General features: G+C 38.0%; 1 protein-coding gene across 1 annotated transcript; it reads right to left on the bottom strand.

Moving 5' to 3' along the window:
- Positions 1 to 7,705: 7,705 nt before the first annotated feature.
- On the bottom strand, positions 7,706 to 21,230 carry LOC133871364 (uncharacterized). Its single transcript, XM_062308802.1, has 3 exons — positions 21,007 to 21,230; positions 20,688 to 20,861; positions 7,706 to 8,142 (listed from the first exon to the last, which is right to left on the bottom strand). The coding sequence occupies exons 1-3, from the start codon at positions 21,147 to 21,149 to the stop codon at positions 7,899 to 7,901; spliced, it is 561 nt and encodes a 186-aa protein (XP_062164786.1). The 5' UTR covers positions 21,150 to 21,230; the 3' UTR covers positions 7,706 to 7,898.
- Positions 21,231 to 21,539: the final 309 nt, after the last annotated feature.

Genomic DNA, 21,539 nt, shown 5'->3' with positions numbered 1-21,539 from the left:
GAATTTAACAAAGCAACTGAATGTGTCAGATTTGTTATGCATGGGATAGATCCAAGAGAATCGAGAAAAATTATCAATGAAAACCACATAGTATCTGCAGCCACTAACAGAGGGAATAGGTGAACACCATAAGTCTGAATGTATTAATTCAAGAGATTCTGATGTTACATTGTTGGAATTAGAAAAGGGAAGACATTTGCTCTTGGCTAATTAACAAGATTCACATAGTGAATGGTGATTAACTGAAGGCAGAAACAGAAAGTTGTACTAATCTTCTAAGCTGCTCAATGATAGGAAGGGAAGGATGACCTAGTCTACGATGCCAGCAAGCCAAATCAGTAGAAACTCCAATGAAGGCAGTGAGTCTTCTAGCTTTATCAGGAGGCTTGGTAAAAAAGATTGGATAAAGTCCTTCTCTACTTCGCCCTTGCAAAAGAGTCAGCCCCGTGAGGTTGTTATTCACAAAATAATGATTAGCAGTTAGTTTAAACCAACAATGATTGTTAACACAATTTTTGAATTGAAAGGAGGTTTGTTGCAGCTATTGGACAGTGAAGAATATGCTTTAAATGAAATGGTATTTTTGAATTGTAAAGAGTTGTGGAACCTGTGTTAGTAATGGTCAAACCGGATCCATTACCCACTGCAACTTCTTCATCTCCTTTGTAGGGGTCTTGAATGGCCAGGTTGTCTAGAGTGGCTGTAATGTGGTTGTTGGCTCCTGAGTCAGCATACCAAGGTTGTTCTGCATTCTGTTCAGTTTGAGCATTTGTTTTGGCAGCCATAGCAACAAGTTGGGCAGGCGAGTGTTTCCTTTGGTATGTATAGTTCATCCGATGGAAACAATCTAAGGCTTAATGGCCTAGTTTTTCACAAATCTGACATGGTATTCGTGGCCGGTTTGGACTATAAGATGATAAATTTTTGGTGAAAGAGTTGTTACCTTCAGGATGTTTCTGACTGATGTGGTGAGTGTTTCTGTGTGAGCTGTTAGGCTTCCCTCTATGATTGGAGATCATAGGTTTGGATTTCTAAGTAAAAAGGGCAAAATTTCCAGAATCTATATCACTTGAATGTTGCTGCTGCTGTTGCTGATTTCCAAGGAGGATTTCATGATTGAGGAACTTTGCTTGAAAATCCTCAAATGAGACAGTTGACTGTCGGGTTAGAAGGTTGAAAGAGGAAATGAAACTGATGTAGGAGGGATTCAGACCACTCATTATGTAAGAGATGAAATCATCATCATCCACTAGCTTTCCCACGGCTCTGAGTTGATCTGACCAGCTCTTTGCATGACTTAAGAATTCTGTGCAGGATTTTGAACCTTGCTGCAAGGTTTGCAGCTGCCGCTTCAGATAGGCGATTCTGGAACGAGATTGGCTAGCAAACGTGTTGCTAGAGAGTCCCATACCTGGCTGGATGTGTCTAAGCCATAGACAGAGGATAAGACATTTGCTGATAAAGTGGTATTGATCCAACTAAGGAGAAATTGATCTCTTTTCTGCCAAAGTGTGCATTTAGGATTCACCTCATAAGTTATCTTTCCTGTTTCATCAGTCATAGGAAGAAGTTTTGGTGGGCATGGCTCACTGCCATCAACAATACCCAAGAGATCATGAGTTTTCAGCAAATGAATAAACTGTGCAGTCCAGTTCAGATAATCTGAACTGTTGTCCAGTTTTGTTTGGATGAAATGAGTGACATTTGGTAGAGAAAAGGTAGGGATAACAGAATCATTGGAAGAGGATGCCATAGGATCGAAGGGTGTTAGCCGTAGAGGCTCTAATACCATGAAAATTTTTAAACAAGATTGATTTCTATAACAGCAAATGTTTTTACTTAGATAACTTCAATAATCTTTAAGGTATGTACAACACACTATTATATAGTGTTAGTATACAAGAGAGAAAAGGATAAAATAAAATTTGTTAGATACAAGTATGGGAAGCATGGTTGCTGTTGTCATTGGTGCAACAGCATGGCAAAGTCTTCATGACTTGCCGTGTGAGGAAGTATAGCAACAGGGCAAGGTTGTAGCAGCAGTAGTTTTCATATGACTTCTGTAGTAAGGTTGAAAATTGAGTTGCAGACTATGTTGCAGTGTGAGGAGCTGATGTGTGGGACTGATCTGCAGGTTGTGGTGCAGTATGGACACTTGTTGTACCTGCAGTATGGGCTACTGCAGAGTCTGCAATGTGGACTGTACTATGAGCTGCACTTTGAGTGTTAACAAAACATACAACACTTACATTAAGACTTAGACTTGGATTGCCACTCAACAACTCACAGATCTCCAACTCAAACTAAACAAATAGGGCAATCCTATTTCACGTTGGGCTCTTATTCATTGCCTTTTTAATTAGGTGCTACAATGCTTGGTCGATCAAGCGATCCTATTTCAACAACGAAATGCTTGACACATGGCTTGGTCGATCAAGCTACTACAAGGAGGAAATTTTGGGTTTGCTGTCCCCTGATTGTTAAGGATTATTTTCTCTATTTTGGTGACGTAAGAATCTAAATTCTTTGGTTATCTTTTGGGTAATTCAAAATCCTGATTTCTCATAGCAATTTCGTGCATATTAGGTTTACAAGAATAGGGTTTGAAAGGTGATAGATTGAGAGCTTGGAACTATTTGAGGATTAAGGTAAGAACAATTTTTGTGGAATTATGCTGATGTGGTCCTCTGACAAAATTAAATTTGTATGGCATTGTAGTTAACATATATAGGATTATGTGGTAAAATTTTTGAAATTAAGGGTCCTAAAAGGGGCTTCCATAACTAAGAATTTATTAAGGTTTACATTGTAACGTCTTCCTTCAACAACACAATATTATTCGCTTTTGGCTTTCAGACCATACTTTCCAGGAAATCACCCATCCTAGTACAACTCTCGTAGAAGTACGCTTAACTACGAAGTGCTGATGACGTCACACATTACATGAGTATGGGAATAGGGATGTGCTTATATGTATATTCGCACCCATATTGACACAACGTCTTTTAGAGCCATAATGGTCATGAACCTATCAGAACTTCACAATTAAGCGTGCTTCTGTGAGAGTAGTATTGGGATAGGTGACTTCCTCATAAGTCTAGTTTGGGGGAGCCAAAAGCGGACAATATTGTGTCATTGGGGTGGGTTGATCCATACATACTGGAAACCAGCTCTCCTCCCATTTGAATAGCTCCTATTTTCTCCCATTTCTTTTTTGATTATTGACCCATCATCCATTATAGATCTAACGGAGGGACCGCTCCTTTCTAAAATTTCAATACTGTAGAATCCAAATGTTGTGGCCTCTTAAAGGGAGTTGTGTTGGAATTGTGTTTTTTTATTTTTTATTTTTATGAACGAGTAACTTTTCGTGATCAACAACATATTTAATTACAAATAAATCTTAGCAGAAGTAAAGCAAAATACAGCTAAAGAACAACCCAACTAAAAAACAACAAGAGGAGTACAGAGAGAAAAACAAGCAAAAAAATCAAACTAAAAATTCATCTAAATCCCAAATCCTGCAAAGGGTAACATTTTCTTTAGTGGCTTTAAACTTACTTTTAGAGAGAATCCTAGTTCTAACCTCCCATACAATCTGTTTGAGTAATTGGTCTTCAGTTTTGAGGTGATTAGCATAACGAACAACATTACGGTTTCTCCAAAGGTTGTAAATAACAGAACCAAGCACCAATCGGCAAAGATAAGCTTTCAACTTAGAACCCTTCCAACTCTATATTCCCATATCAACAATATCATCTCAAAGTGTGGGGGGATTCAAGACATTTCAAAGTTCCATAACATGTTTCCAAACTCAACTATTGAACCCACACATACACACACACACACACAAAATGGTGATCCCTGTCTTCAATGCCATACCGACAAAATATACATTGCACTTCACCCTTATATCCCAAGTTTAAATGCTTTCTACCTGTGGGCAAAGCATCCCTCATCACCAACCAAGTCATGAAAGCCTGTTTTGAGACAGAGAAAGAAAATCAAACTAAATCCCACCACTCCAACTGGTTGTGTTTAATACGAATTGCATTCCAAGTATCCGAGCAAGAGAACTTACCAGATTTTGAATCAATCCATTGGCGGGTATCTTGACCACTAACCGGAACTGAACACAGTTTACTCTATATCTTGCCACTAACCGAAACTAAATAGAGTTTACTCTAAATCTCAACAAGCATATTGAACCTAGCAGGCCTCCACATCCACTGCCCATACTTGATGACTGTAGAAAGCCGAACATCAAGCTTGCTTTGAGCATCATAAATCACACAAAGCCCATATATAGCATGAAGAACTCCATTCAAATGCCAATCATCAAACTATAGATGAATCTTAGAGCCATCTCCAATAGAGAAATTAATGAAATGCCGAGCTTCATCTCATAACTTCAAAAGTTTACACCAACTCCACGTGCAGACTTGGGGATACTCACCTGCCAAAAGCTTCTCCCTTCAATAAAATAACCTCCACTCAAGATACCCAAAGAGAGCCAGCTTTTACAAAAAGACTCCAAATATGCCGCATTATAGCTGCCAGGTTCCACTCCTCAAGCTTCTTTATACCCAACCCACAAAGGGAACTGTTTTGGTTATTATTAAAGCATGGTTTAAGCCTTAAAAGATTGACTTTGAATGGATAAAAACCCTAGATATGTGGCTATTAGTTATGTACTAGAAGAGACTTAAATGGAAATATGATCACCTATTGGAATTTCATAAATTGTAGTAGTAAAGGTTAAACAAATAGTACAATTTAGAGCTACTATAGCAAATAGTTTGGCAACAAAAGTTGGGGTCAAATACCATAGGATTAAGTGCCTTAAAATTTCTAAAAGAAGAGTTGCATAAAAGGGTTTTGGGTGTTTCACAATAAGGTGCAAAAAGAATGAGCTTTAAGACTAGTTATATGCCTACACATAGTTGGAATTTTGGTGATTTTAAGCTGTGATTTTAAAAAAAAAAAATTTTAAAAAAAAAAAACTGATTTAGGCTAGATTAAGACGAACTTTAAATCTTCTAAGAGAGTGGATCATATTATGGGTAGTGAGCTAAAATTAAGTCTTAAAGGTTTGATGATAATACGAAAGAAAAGAAACCTTAGGGTGTTAGAGATTGCATGTAAGATTAAGATGTGTTAAAGATAGTATTCTTGTTATGATTCAGGCTGGTGATTATCAACTTTAAAACATTCAAGAGTGAATTAAAGATAGTTTTGGTTTTCTTGTTTTAATCTTAGTTTATTAGCATAAGTACCAACTTTTGCAACCTTTGATGAATTGTTATAAATTGTTCAGGCTTAGTGAGTTGTTGTTTAAACTTCGGAGTGACGAATCGGATTGTTAGTAAACGAGGTAAGAAGCTTAGTTAATGGAATTTTTGAAAATTTGTTTATACTTTGGTTAAATAGTATTTTGGGAACATTGTGCATTGTTGGTACAGTTTTCAGTTTGATAACGTGTTGCCTTGTGATTCATTTTCTCCAACACCTACAAAACAATAAAAAGCTTGTCGGGTGTGCCGACGGGGCCTCACTCCGATGCTTAAGTCAAATTGAATAGACAAAAATATTGGAGTATGAGAGCACGAGAATATCAGAAAGATTAGAGAGTTTTGATACTTGTGGTAGCAGCCTATTTATAGGCATGTAGTTCTGATATAGTTAGAGTGCTCTGATTATAATTCCATTAGGAGTCTAATCCCCAGACCGTGTGGAATTAGGCCTTCTTTAGTGGAGAGTCCGGTTCAAGTAGGAATGTTCTTTAGTTGAGTTCAAACAAGTCTCTTATCCCATATTTTATAGGATAAATGCTTATCCCGAAAAACCGGGATAGAGTTCTTCTGCGCCTTTATAGGGATTATGGATGAAATCTTATCTCATAATCCTAGCCATAATATTCGGATGAAACATTTCAGTATATGTTTCATCCATATCGCCTCATGGTAGTCCCAAAAAATCCGTTCTCGGGACCAAATGGATATGGTCATTCCGTATGCGTTCTTCTCATATTCCCAGACACATATGTTCTGAGATGTTTCAACTTTGCTTATCTCCGGTTCTGGTAATCGAGGATATTCATAAGATTCTGTAAGGGATCTTCGAGACCCTGATGACCAACCGGGTCTTCATGGGTCTCTTTGGGTCAGTTGGACCAACTAGGCCTAGAGTTTAGTCATGGGCTCACTTGGGCTTTGAAAATAATAATTTTCCCAACATGCATAAAATTATTTTTTTTTTATAGATATTATCGGATATTTCTTTTACTTGTTTGTTGTGGAAATTTACATGCACTTGGTCAATACATTTTTCTATATTCTTATGGGGAATTGTTTGATTGTTGATTTGTGGATTCGATGTTATCAAAACTGGTTATGAATATAATCCCTCAATGTTTTTGATGAATTTTGCATGAAAAATTGAACTTCTGAGAATCTTTGAATTTATCCTTGGGCCAATAACAATTGATGCCTTTGTGGCATATTTGATGTCTTCGTGGCATAATTAATGTCTTTGTGGCACAATGGTGATTACCCTATCATATAACCTTGGAGAATCATTGTAAAAATATTCTTTTGTGGCAAAATTTGTTTGGCTCCCAATGTTTTAGAATATGAAATGTTATTTAACTTAAACTTGCAATTCTCATAACCCCCATTATCTATGGTACTTACTGGGCATTAGCTCCCCCCATATATTTATAACTTTTAGAAAGAAAGAAAAAATAGCAGGGTATTCCTCTAGTTAAGATGGTTTGCAAGTTGCTGATAGTCGGAGAATAAAGATGGGAGCAATTCATTGGATGTTGGTTAGAAGTGATTGGATTTAAAGTTTTATTTATGTGGGTTATTGGGGAATAAATTTAGGAATTGTTTAGCACCCAAATTCTATTCCTAAGTTGACCATAGAGGTTGTTGAAGAATAAATTGTATTTACATTAAAAAGTACTTTAATTGAGATGTATGTATTGTTGGATATTTATGTCTATTTAGAGTTATTTTAGAGCTCTGACTTTTTCTAATTTGGTCTTTTAAATATCTTTGTCAAGAGGTTGATGGCTTCTCCCTGAATGAAGGGTTCAAATCTCAAAACTTTTGCAAACATTAGTGTCCTCTCAAGGGGTAGCATAAAAAGACAACAAAGAATTGTTTTACATGTACAAATACAGTTAAATGTGTTTATTGTAAACACAGCATTGCATATTCTCTTTTTTCCCTTCGGCAAATTACAATCCATAATTATGATTCAAAATACATGGTGGTGGCTACTTTGAATGGCTTGTAGTCTAGTAGAGCATCTCCAACAATATTATGCATTTTAGCAAATTAAAAAGCACACTTTTCTACTTTACCTACTACTTTTTCAATACAAACTCCAAGAGATTTTCTATTACATTCTTTATTTTCCTTAAATATTATTTCTCAGTATTTTTTTTTTTTTTAATTTTTTGATTTCTTAAACAACTCAGAGAGAAGGGAAAGAAATGATATATATATATATATATGAAATCAAAAAATTAAAAAAAAAAAAAATACTGAGAAATAATATTTAAGGAAAATAAAGAATGTAATAGAAAATCTCTCTCTCTCTCTCTCTCTCTCTCTATATATATATATATATATATATATATATAACAGAAAAAAAAAAAAAAAAAAAACAAAAGTTATAATGCTTGCTTAAAAGTAGCTAATCGAAAAGCAAAATATGTGTTTTAGATAAGGAGAAGACAAGCTACTGGACCTTGTTTTTGCCTCATATTAGCTAAATATACACAATATGAAGGTTTTTGAGCAGAGATGCTCAAAGTGAAACATCTATACATATCATTCTATTCAAACATCAAAAAAAAAAAAAAAAAAAAAAAAAAATTATCTGCAGTACTAGTAATCACTGTCTTCATCTCTTGATCCAATGAATCTCCTCACAACAGCAGCTACAGCACCAAGAAACAGAAACAGAGCTAGAACATCAAATCCACCTCCAACGCCAATGGCAACACTTGGACCAGGTGCAAAGAATGAAAATGGTGACCAACCCCAGCCACCATAGAATGGTACACCATAACCAAAACCATACCCACCAACTAAAGGAGGGGCAACTGGAGGATTAATGTTAATGTTGGTCCTGCCAAATAAACTTAATTCTCTCAATAGACTGGTGGGTGCTAATTTGTTTATAATCGAATGAAGACAAATTCTTGGATGAGAAATCAAAATGGAAAGAAGAATAGGACAGAAATTTTAAAATGAAATATTTTATTTAAAATTCACATAACGATCCTCCACTTGATGGATAAAAGAAGCCAATAAAACATCCATTATAAGTCTAATGGACTTATGTGAAAAGTGATTAAGCATTGATCCATATGATATCAAACAATTTAAATTGACTAAAATTTATTCTTCTAATATATTAAGTATAATTTTGCAATCTCAATTCTGGTGGCTATCATTTCTTTTTTTTCTTTTCCTCGTCTAAAGGAATCTTCCTCTTTTAATAAATGCCGCCTGCTATTGGAAAATTGTTTTTCATGGAAATGCCTATGGTGTCCAAACAAACAAAATTTGTTTCATATCCAAGGTCCCACATCGCAAGCAATATCTAATCACTTCTAATAAATATATCCTAAAAGCTTAAGCTAATAAAAAATAGTAAATTTAATAATTTAATTAATATTATAACATTCAATCTCACATGTGATGCCAGACAATCTATGGAACATTTTAATTGAAATCGGAGTAAACAATAAAGTCAAAGTTTTAACTTAGAACTTCTGTCCTGATTTCATGTTAAATCACTAATTATTACAAAAACTTAAGCTGATAGAAAATAGTGAATTTAATATTTTAACAAATGTCCTAAATGGTACACAGGTTACAATCATTCTATTGCTTAATATGCAGCTTTTTGAAACTCAATTTCCTTCAATTCCCAGATTGTCCCATAATTTTCCTTATCAATTCCTGAAATCCAAATTACTCTAGAGCTGAGCAAATCCTAAGCCCCAATTTGTGAGTCTCTATCTATGGATCTTTATCCAGCTCAAATATAGATGCACTGGCTACAATTCGAATTTTCATCAGTTTGTGTTACAGAATGAGAATGAAAAAGGAATCTATGGTGTTGTTATATGGAGGTGTAATAATGGTGTTGTTCTTATATGGAGGTGTAATAATGCTGTCTTGAGGGTAGATATGCTTATGAAGACCTAAAAAAGCTGAAGAAAACATATAAAATGAAGAATCATTATAACAATGCATGTGGTTTGTAAATTTTTGTAAGCCTGTGAACATAAATTGACTAACGAAAATGGTAGCAAAAACTAAATGATATTTAATTTCTATGAAGGATCATTCCTCAATAAAACTCTCAAAACACAAAATGATCTGGATATATCTTGAAGACCCCTTCTTGGTTGTCTCATTTATCATCCTTCTTCTTTTTCTCTCTGTCTTTTTTCCTCAATATCTTGGCTACTTAAATTAAATAAGATAAAAGTTCATGTAAATAGACCAAACTTTAGAGAGAAAGAGGAGGCTCGTTAGCTCTCTTACGTAACCTACCTCACACGTTTTATTATATACGTTCAAGAAATATTCCAATGACCAAAATACCAATGTACAAAAAACCCTAATAACTCTTCTAACTTGACAAATACTGAATAAGTAATGTGTTAGTTTTTGGTTGGCTACATTCTGTTGGACAAAAACACTTCTATGTAATGATGCTTTTTAAATAGGGATTCACTTATTCAGAGTTCTTCTAGAAGATTCTGCACAGTCTACAAGTCAAAGGAATCGGATCCCTTGCAGCCGTCCGGACAACGTGATTTTCCGTCCGGATGCTCAACTGTCCAAGCATCATCCGGACGACGAGAACTTTCCGTCCGGACCTTCCCCTGTGTCGAGAAGCTTCGAATTGTTCTAGCTTGCATCTGTCTGGATGTTTCAGCAGCACGTCCAAACGCCACTCAGTATTCGAACAGCTATGGGATTTCTTACCAAAACACAGATATAGGAAGATAGCTGCAACCGTCCAGACAATGTGGATCCCGTCCGGACGCGCTCATCTATAAGGCAAGTCGTGCATTCAAAATCAAGACATCCGGACGCTATTCCTCATGGTTCGGACGCTCAAACTTCATATATGGAAATTGCGTACATCAGATCAACCGTTCAGACGACAGATCCTATGGTCCAGACTCGCGAAGCCTTGATATGGAAATTGTGTGCAACTAAAGTGTGACTGTCCGGACGACAGGGCAACACCGTCCGGACGCGGCTCAATTCAGGAAAGAATTTCTGCGAAATTTGGAAAGTCGATCGCACATTTGCCCGTCTGGACGCCTTATGTTTATCGTCCAGACGGCGCCTAGGTATTTCAAGCCAGACGCTCATTTGAACCTGCAGCCTATAAATAAAGGCCCCTAGGCTTGAGAATGGTAAGAATTCGGTATTGAATTCCGTAGTGCTTAGAGAGTTATATTTTAGAATTGTTGTACTGAGTTAGTCTCTCTCAAGCCATTGCCAAGTGTTGTTACTGTGCTGAACTGAAGTCTATCTTAGGGGTTGTCCCTAAGGTAAAGGATTCCATTGAAGACCCCTTCAAGTAGGAGACTTGGTTGGGAGGCGTTCGTGTTGAGTTACACGTCAGAGTTCAAGGTACGACCACTGCATAAGGTTATGTGAGTGCTACTGCTTTGTAATTAGTCTTGTCTTCTGAATAGTGGATATCCTAGGTTTGGCTGCCCCGCAGTGATTTTTCTCTTAACTGAGTTTCCACTTCGTCAACAAAATATCTGTCTCTTTTAATTCCGCATTTTGATATTTTGTTGCACACTTTTGCACACACTTGTTAAAATTAGAAGTCTATTTAATTTTCATTTGGTATCAGAGCATGATACACACTGTTTATATTCAATTCTTGAGTGGTATCTTTCCTTTTGACTTCTAGTTTTATTTCAATGTCTCAAAATCTTAATATTGTTCCTGCCTTCGATGGTACGAACTATGACTATTGGAAAGCTCGTATACGGTTCTTTTTAAAATCTATTGACTATTGGAATATTGTTGAAACTGGTTGGACCAAACCACTGGATGCAACTCTCGAACTAATCACTGAGAAAACCTCACAACTTTCTAATGATAAAGCCCTCCATACTCTTTGTCAAGCGCTTTCACCGTCTGAATTCGCAAGAATCTCAAACAGTGAATCCACTAAAGAAGCGTGGCAAATCCTAGAAACAACATATGAAGGCACCAAACTCGTTAAATCTGCCAAACTTCAAATGTTGATTTTTAGATTTGAAGAAATTAAGATGTTGGAAGATGAAACATTCGGAGAGTTTTACTCCAAAATGAGCGACTTAAGAAACTCAATGGTGAGTCTTGAGAAAACTGTCTCGGATGTAAAACTCATCCGTAAAATTCTAATATCTTTGCTTGAGTATTTTAGAATCAAGGTGACTACAATTGAAGAGAGCAAAGACTTGGAAGAGATGAAGATTGCAGAGTTGGTGGGTTCTCTTCAAACTTGTGAGCTGTCCCTGCCTCCGGTCAAAAAGTTGAAGACCATTACCCTAAAAGCTTCCAAGAAGAAGGTCGAAGTCTCATCTGGAGACAACTCTGAGGATGAAGAAAAAGTTGTGGCTATGCTGGCCAAAAATTTCGGAAGCTTAATGAGAAATGAGTGGTTCAAGAAGAAGTTTTCCGAAAAGATAAAGAAGGCCCCCAAAGAATCTGAACCTGAGGAAGCAGAGAAGAAAGATCCCCGAAGCCCAAGATGTTTTGAATGCTCAGGGTTTGGGCATATCCGGGCCGACTGTGGGAACCTCAAGTAGGGAAAGGGGAAAGTATATAACGCGACTCTCAGTGATGAGTCCGAAGAAGAAGAAGCTCTTGAGCAAGAGAAATTTCTAGCCTTTGTGGCTTCGCATGTAGAAGAGGAAGATTCTTACTCAGAACACAGTGATGTTGGGGAAGAACTCAAGGAGGCTTATAAAACCCTTTATGTAGAGTTCAAAAAGCTAAGGGAAGCTTGCAAGCAGCACATTCATGATCTGAACAGTTTACAGACTGAGAAGAGTTCATTGCAGCTCAAGATACAGGGGCTAGAAGAGAAGCTGCTAGAGACACAGCTTCAATTGAAGAGAGTCACCAATGAAAAGCTAACTCACATGCTATCAATCCAGAAAAACCCAACTGACAAGATTGGTCTCGGGTATATAGCTCCTCCTTCTGATATTCCCTCTACTTCCAAGACTGTCTTTGTTAAGCCTACAGTCCTCGAGCCTCCACCCACAGTTGAGGATAAAGAGAAGGACAAAATCAATGGAGATATTCCGGCTACGCAGAAGTTATCGACGATCAGAAGATCTCCCATATGCCATCACTGCGGGTTAAGTGGGCATGTCCAACCCCAATGCTCCCTTCTCAAAGCTCAGAGAGTAAAGGTCAAGGACGAAGTGCCCAGACAAGCAAATTACAGCACAAGACCTCTGGCTTAGTATCAGACTCCATGGCATCAAGCTCCTTATCAGGCTTCATGGAATCAAGCACCAAGGCATCAGGCTCCTCAATATCAAGGTCCTTGGCATCATGCACCACGGCGTCAAGCTCCTCAGCATCAGCGGCCTTAGCAGTGATTTGTTCCTGCCAATCTTAGTGGCAAATCCAAGAACAAATCCAAGCACTTTAAAAAGCCGCAGAAGGTGGAGGATGATCAATACTGCAGGGAGCCACCTATTTGGATGCAAAGCATGATGCAATGGATAGATCAGCAGATGAAATCTTGCCAATAACCACCCATAGGAAGGCAAGCTTGGGTCAGGAAGAAGGAAGACATTCACCCCATAAGGGGGAATGAACTCACCTAGTCGGTGAAGGTATTCATGCCTAGGATTTGGTTCTTAATCCTAAAGCATCAGGTTTGATTGCTTGATCTTTTACTTGTTATATCTTGTGCTTGCTGTGCAATCTTAGAACCACTGTTATTTGCCTCTTATTTCTCTTAAGAGAATTTGTAGGTACTATTTGGGAAAGACTGAAAAAGTATGTCGGACAACTGTTTTTCTGTATTAGCAATTTTGATCCCTCACAGGTTTGATCTTGCCTTGCATGCTAGTTCTATGATGTTGTTTCCATATAGCATGTTTTTATTAAAAAAAAAAAAATAGGGAGAAATTGCAGGAGATTCTTTTTCCTTTTTCTTGGCATGTCAGATATTGCTTGTATTTTTGCCTAATATCTCAATTCATTGTGCATTAATTGACTTTGCTTAGATATGATTAAGAGTTTATGACTATATATCTACCAAGTTTTTTCCTCTATGCGTAAAAGCTGGATAGTTACTTTCCTCATGCGATGAAAATGTGCACTTTCCAAGGCTCCCCTAAAGTACATTCTTTCCTCTCTGACTTCCTGCTTCTAGAAATTCTGAATAAGAGAGATGTTTTTGATAAGATGATCAAATTGACCAACATGCTAGTTGAACCTAGAGCCTAAAAATTCTAGCATTCTCTCTAGGTTACAGCACCAACAAGAACTAAGTAGTTATTATTCTAAATTCTGTGTTATATGCTTATATTCACTGCTTCTGTGTTGAATTAGCTTTATATCTTGTCATTCATGGTGCAAGTAAAATTTTACCTTGTCTTTCATAGCACAAGTAAAAACAGTTAGGTGCTGCATCTTAGGGGGAGTGTATCAGATGAAGGTGGCTAGGCCCTAGTAAATAATAAAGTTTGACTTTTGACTGATCTTTCATTAATTTTCTTTCTTGTCTAGAAAATCTAGTTGTTTTTTGTCATTTCAGTAAACTTTATACCTTATTGAGAAAGTCTTCACACACACACACGCATTGCATGAGTTGAGTAATCTATTTAAATTTTTTGTCTACAGGAAAATTTTGTGATGATTGTACTCTGAACTCTCTTTTATATCTCTGCATAGTTTTGAGATGCTATTTGACTGTTTTATCAGTTGATTATACATGCGTGTTCTGAAGCTGACATTAGAAAAAATATTCTTCTGCAATTTTTCATTCAGTTTCTGTGTTTCAGTGTGAAGCGTCCAGACGGCCTCCCTTGAGTTCGGACGGATGCGGCTCAGGTGTCCTAACGGTAAGGTTACAAGTTCGGATGCGTGCAGCCTGTTGCATGCTTATGTGGCAACACGGGTCCAGACAAGTTAGTGATCCGTCCGAACGGGGACCCCACAGGTTATAAGTCGAGTTTCTACCCTAGCTGCTGCCGCATCTTTCTTTTTCTTTTTTTTACTTGTTTTTCTCTTACTTTTTTGTCTTTTTGAGCAACTTTATCGTGGGTTAGTGCATATTCTCGGCGTTCTTTATCCTTTTGTGCTTATTTCTCTCCATTCCAGGTACTTTTTCTGTTCTTTCTATTCTTTTCAGTGTTTTATTCACTGTTAGAATATTAAATTTTTTGGGGAATGTGTTTTGAGATTAAAAACTGCATATCTGTGATATTTGTTGTGATGGGACTGTCTATTTTGGCACTCTTTTGTACTGTATTGAAGTATTAATTGTTTGTAACTATTTGGAAAGTTCATTTTTCTGCTATTATAATGCCGAATTTTTTCTTGGTATCAAACATTTTTAAGAATATTTTTGGCATACCTTGTTGGTAATTATTTTTGCAGAATCATGTCTGCTGACAGTCCATAGTGGAGAGTCCGACAAAGAACCGAGGAGGATGTGGCAGCTTTTAGAGCTAGAATTCTGAACAGGGCAGTCATTCTAGAAAGGAATGTCATTCGCACTGATCTCTTGGTTGCTCCACTGGACAGCATCAATGACATCATCCAAACATATCATTGGGGCTACCTCCATAACTGCGCCCTGTGTAGTCCTCACCAGATTGGTCCAACTTTTTTATGCCAATCTTGAGGTCGTGCAAAATGATGATAATGGCATTGTCTTACAATCTACCATTGACGGACATCTTATTATGGTTGATCCTCAGGTTATCAGCCAGATCATTGGAGTGCCAGTACTCCAGATTTCTGCCAGTCCGTACAATGGAGTTGTTTTGCCCCCTTCCTTGGATAAGCTTCTGGGCCTATTGTTAGGCGGAGCAATCTAATTCTGAAGAGGGCACAGTTCATTTACGCCATCTGTCTACGCTTGCCTTTTTGTCTGTGCAAGCATATTATGAGTATTATTTTGGAGACTCGAGATGAGAACAATACCGGCCTCCCCTTCGGCTGCTTGCTTACTCAGATCATTCTGCAATCAGGCATTTCTGTAGATGGAGAGCTGAAAATGGAAATCCAGGATCCCATCAGCAAGCAGACATTGATGAAGTAAGACGCCCAACTACGGCATGACGACCAAGATGAAGACCTTCAGCCGGCTCTGGTTTATGTTGAGATGCCGAACATTGCTTCTTCATCTCAGACTACTCAGCCACCATCTCAGTAGGATGCAGGATATGCTCAGATCCTTGAGGCCTTAGCTGCACTCCAGGGGGGCATGAGTTCCATGCAGCTGACCATGCCATCTATGCAGCAGTCCATTTTTACCATGCAACAAGAGGTTCACTCGATTAACCTCCATGTGGAGCAGAGTCAGCTAGACATCCAAGAGTGCCTCAAGCACCATAATCCATCAAGTAGTAGCAGTGATGACGAGGCAGATGCGCCTATGGATGAGGCTACTTGATATTTTTTTTGTGTGTTTGGCTTTTATCCATTTTGAGACATTTTATTTCGTTTGGATAAATTGTTGGATGTTCTAAAACTCTTGGATATTTATTATTCTGTTTACCCTTGTCCTTTTGAGACATTTAAAGGGAGTAATCGTTGTGTGGTTTTTCTTATTTCTCTGTTTTACCCTTTGTCCTTTTGTGACAAAAAGGGGGAGTAATTTTTGTTTTGGAGTGGGATTGTATTTTTAAATCGGTCAAGTGATTTTTGTCCCAAAATGGCCAAAATGGGAGTTTGTTAGTTTTTGGTTGGTTATATTCTGTTAGACAAAAACACTTCAATGTAATGATTTTTTTAAATAGGGATTCAGTTATTCACAGTTCTTCTAGAAGATTCTGCACAGTCTACAAGTCAGAGAAATCGGATACCTTGCAGCAGTCCGGACAACTTGATTTTCCATCCGGACGCTCAACTGTCCAAGCATCATCCATCCGAACGACGAGAACTTTCCGTCCGGACCTTCCCCTGTGTCGAGAAGCTTCAAACTGTTCCAGCTTACATCCGTGCGAATGTTTTAGCAACACGTCCGGACGCCATTCAATGTTCAAACAGCTATGGGATTTCTTTCCAAAACACAGATATGGAAAAACAGCTGCAACCGTCCGGACGCGCTCATCCATAAGGCAAGTCGTGCATTCACAATCAAGACGTCCGGACGCTATTCCTCATGGTTCGGACGCTCGAGCTTCATATATAGAAATTGCGTGTATCAGATCAACCATCCGGACGACAAATCCTATGGTCCGGACTTGCAAAGCCTCGATATGGAAATTGCGTGCAGCTAAAGTGAGATCGTCTGGACAACAGGACAACACCGTCTGGACGCGGCTCAATTCAGGAAAGAATTTCTGCGAAATTTGGAAAGCCGATCGCATAGTTGCCCGTCTGGACGCCTTATGTCTACTGTCCAGACGACGCCTAAGTATTTCAAGGCAAACGCTCTTTTGAACCTGCAGCCTATAAATAGAGGTCCCTAGGCTTAAGAATTGTAAGAATTCGGTATTGAATTCCGTAGTACTTAGAGTTATATTTTAAAGTTGTTGTGCTGAGTTAGTCTCTTTCAAGCCGTTGCCAAGTGTTGTTGCTGTGCTGAACTGAAGTCTATCTTAAGGGTTAACCCTAAGGTAACAGATTCCATTGAAGACCCCTTCAAGTAGGAGTTTGGGAGGCGTTTGTGTTGGGTTACATCTCAGAGTTCAAGGTACGACGACTGCATAAGGTTATGTGAGTGCTACTGTTTTGTAACTAGTGTTGTCTTTTGAATAGTAGATATCCTGGGTTTGGCTGCCCCATAGTGATTTTTCTTTTAACTGAGTTTCCACTTCGTCAACAAAATATGTCTCTTTTAACTCCGCATTTTGATATTTTGTTGTACACTTTTGCACACACTTGTTAAAATTAGAAGTACATTTAATTTTCATAATGGATCTTCCATGGTGATCTGAGCTTATTACTGGAAACTTCATCCATAGGACTTTCTGAAGTACGATCAAAAGAAACAGCAGCAATCGCGAACACCATCTAAGCTGCAATATATTTTTGCAACACAATTGGGAACTTAGAAGTAGCATATCTAAAACCACCAATGAATACTCACAAAGCCTAATGATTCAACCACTAGTCACCTAGGTTTCCTGCATACTCTAATCTCAGTCTATGTGTTCTATCAAAACACAAAAAAGACCTTGGCTATATCCATTTCATGACCATATTAATTGATAACTTTATCATTATAAATAGTCCTGCTATAAATTATATGGTTTCTACATCTTATTATAGGAAAAATAAATCACTTTGAAGCTTCAGAAAAGAACTTAGAAGCTTAAACCAAAAGCCTTTGCTTTTGATGACTTCTAAATATTCTTCAAGTACGCAAAATTTGAGCATATCTAGTTTACATGCAATGATGACTTCCTCTTTCAAGTTTTGAAAGCAAAAGAGGACACTGAAATCATGTTACACCTTCCAAACCTCTCCTACGCCATATTTATATATACTCGTCTCTAGAAAGCCTGTAGTTCTAACATTATAAGGGACAGTTTTGTTATGATTCAGAGCCATACAAGCTCTATATAGGGATCAGAAACCAGAGTTTCAGAGCAGAAATATCATCAAGTGAGACAGAATTTTCGAGTTGTGAGTTAACAACCGGGCAATTCATAACTGAAAAACAACATTTCTAGTGATCATTTTCTCCTTGGACACAAATCATGATCACTTCTAAGATTTACTCCTAGAATCGGCATTCTCTAGCAGAATTCAGAAGTTGCTGAATGTGACGAACATTAGTGATTCCTTCTTTTCATGTCAGAACCTTTACTCCATAGCTCTTGTAATGTAGCACAGCTGGAGAGCACAGATTCGAGCGCTCGAGCGGCCTCTACTAGAGAGGACCGCTCGAGGCCTGCTAGACCACCGCTTTAGAGGTGGTCTTCCAGAACAGAGCGCTTGAGCAGCGTCGACCACCGCCCGAGCGGTGGTCCTTCAGTTGATGCCCGATAGTTCTAGATTTGAGCGCTCAATGGTGCACCTGAGTGCCTCTCTAGAAGCAGTCCAATTTTGGCAATTTTCTGAGTTTAGCAACATTGTGATTTGAGTTGCTCATTGATTTTGGATGAATTTCCAGAACCAAGTGTTTCCATAATTATTCTAGTTTCCTTCATTGATAACTATTCCATCTTAGGAGATTTTATTACCTTTTTTGTAACCTTCGAACATTGTTATATGTTTAGAATGGCTGTATTAGGACCAGTTTTGGACATCAATAACATTTCAGTCTTTCATTGATAAGATTAATTTGAATTGGTAATTGATTGAATTGGATTCTCATGGTAGGCTATTACACATATAAGGGATTCCCTATCAATGCCCAGGAACTACAAATGGAAACAAGGGTTTATTTAGGAACAAATCTACTTATAGTTGCTGAATTAAATGTAGTGATTTAGGGGTGGAATCAAGCAATGTCATGTCTATACCAAAACAGGAAAGCTTTCCTGGTGAGTCTATGTCCATGCTTGGTAGTTGGTGTATGAGCTGGACAAGACTTAACATTCCTGCCCCCATGAGATAAACCTTGTCCTTAAGGTTGAAAATCAAGAAGCAGACTTTTGAGTGAATGGGCAGCTTCCCATTGCCTGTGGTCTTCGCCCTTCTAACGAATGGTGTGCTGGTTTAAAAACACTCGCAAGGGAATATCAATTGCATTTTGCAAGATTCCAAGGTGGTTTCCACCTGTTCCATCGTGGTGGTGCCAACTTCATACCAAAGGGTTGGATGTTCTTGTTGCTATCCTTTTCTTCTTGTAACCATGTCAACTCAATGGCTGATCTGAGAATGGTTGGTCGAAACATTTTAACATTAATTTGAATGTATTATTGCAAAAATTTGGGGGTAAACATGAGGAATGAGGATTGTGGTAAACATGATCTACAGGTACCATTGGAAATCCTCTCCTTAATGAAAAGAGGCTAGGCAAAGAATTGCTCAGCTCGATAGAGCCACCCTGATGGTTCGCCTCCATTGTAGCGAGGAAATTTGAGTGGCAAGGTTCGAGAATGAATGGAGTTCTCAATCAGCTTAGGAGGTTCGATGGTTGGAGGAATTGGTGGAAACTCCGGAGAATGCGGCGGTAGTGGTGGTGCGTTGGAGAGGCTTCCGCTGACATTGTTTTGCATGCGCTGAACGTTCTCGGAGAAATGATCAAACTTCATATTGAAGTTCGACACCGTCGGGATCAGTTCTCGCTATTGCTGCTCGGATCGCTCCATGAATAGTACAAATTTTTGATCCATTCTCTATCGTCATTTAGGGTGAGGACCATCCATGCATAGGAGGATTGGTACGCTCTGATACCAAATGATAAGATTATTTTGAATTGGTAATTCATTGAATTGGATTCTCATGCCTTTCTCATGGTAGGCTATTACATAGATAGGGGATTCCTCATCAATGCCCGAGAGCTACAAATGGATAAGTATCATTTGACCTTGGTGAAGGGTTTATTAGGAATAAATCTACTTATAGTTGATAAATTAAATGGAGTGATTTAAGGGAGGAATCAAACAATGTTCATGTCTATGCCAAAAAGGGAAGCTTTCCTTTTGAGGCCACGTCCATGCTTGGTAGTTGGTGGCTTAGCTGGAGAAGACTTAGACATTCATCATCATCGTATGTGTTGATTTGTCAATTGAAAACACAATTTTTCATTCACTTCTATTCTATTGTTTCCGCTACATCATCTTGAAACTAATTCCATCTCGGTTTCAAATTGATATATGTGGACCATTCCAAAGTCCAGAGGTGTCACTCAGACTTGTCGCTTGTTACAATCCCAAGCACAAAAATTTTAAATCATATCCAACTTGATTAAGACCAACCTTAGTCACGCTTGTATTTAAGCATACACAAATTTTAGATCCCAAGTCATGATGGTTCATAAATTTTCTCTGAGAAATGAACGACTTGCCAGTGAACTGGAATCTTAATTTTTACTATTGCCTAAAGCCTTCAATTGTCAAGACTAAACACAATCAGATTACACACCACACACAAGTTGATATAAACAACTCTCAAGTCTCAACGGCACCAACAATCTCAGATAAGCAGCAACCTTTTCAACTGAAAATGCATTCTGTATACTCAAACAATTTCAGCCATTATCTATCTAATGTGTTAAGAGTTATTTTTTATCGCAATAGCTTTCGCGAAGACTTATATAGCTACCATACAAGTGGAATGATGTGGTAGTAAAAATCAGTCTTTCAACGAGATGCACTTGTAAAAAAAGAAAAAAAAAATTATGGCTAATTTTTACTGCCTTGTCATTCCAGTTGTATGTAAATAGCATTTCTCGAGTAAAAAAGTCGAACCAATATGAATCCATTATAGAAGGTTCCAAAACCAAAGGCCAAATTTAAATCACAGAAACAGCGTAACTGAAGATACCTCGAATTATTGTTGACTCTAGGGGCTGACCGAGGAGCCGGTGACCGAAAAGCCTGGCCGCCTACTCTTCCACCAGTCTTGGCCGCAGATGCATCATGAACTGAGCCCAGCGTCAACACCCCAGCTGCCAGTGTCGCTATCGCCAGCCTTGCCAACTGGTTGTCACTGATCTTCCTAGGAAACCGATACCCAACACACAAAATTGTCTCAGAAACAGTTGGCCAAAGACTAAAAACGGTTTGAAAATATAACCGATAAGAATGAATACCCAATTGAAAGAAGTGGCTAAAAAGTGTGTGAGCGAGTCTGGTGACATTACCTTGGGGAATCTTGGTGGTCATGAGGTGGGTATCTGCATGAGATAGCTTTGACAGAATAGAGAATCCTTGTCTTGGATTTGTGGGTTGATGGAGTACTGAGGGCGTTGGCGAGGAAGCTTTGCTGAGATAAGGCTATGGACATTTTTGCTGTTCCCAATAACCAATAACTAACAGCAAAATCTTGGAATGTTACTCTTACTGCAATGTTGTAGTACTGCTTTTCTGTTAGATTTTTTTTATTTTTTAATTTTTTTTAATTTTTTTATTTTTTATTGATCCGATTAGTCTCATCTTTTATATGATGCTGAATCTGCCACGTGGAAAGATTTTAATGGCTGAATAGAAGTTTCAAGGTTACGTGAGCCACGCGCAAATGTGTATATTTCATTTTCTTTTTCTTTTCCTAATAAAATAAGATAAATGTTACCGGGAAAGATTCTTACCGCTCTGGATCTATATGAAAAAAAGAATTGAGATCCTATAACAATGCTTCCAAAAACATTATTGGAAGCGACATATTTAGCTAAAGCAT

The sequence above is a fragment of the Alnus glutinosa genome, chromosome 6, assembly GCF_958979055.1.
Source record: "Alnus glutinosa chromosome 6, dhAlnGlut1.1, whole genome shotgun sequence".
NCBI lineage: Eukaryota > Viridiplantae > Streptophyta > Magnoliopsida > Fagales > Betulaceae > Alnus > Alnus glutinosa.
Note: the sequence above shows the minus strand (reverse complement) of the source record. Positions and strands in the feature narration are given on the sequence as shown.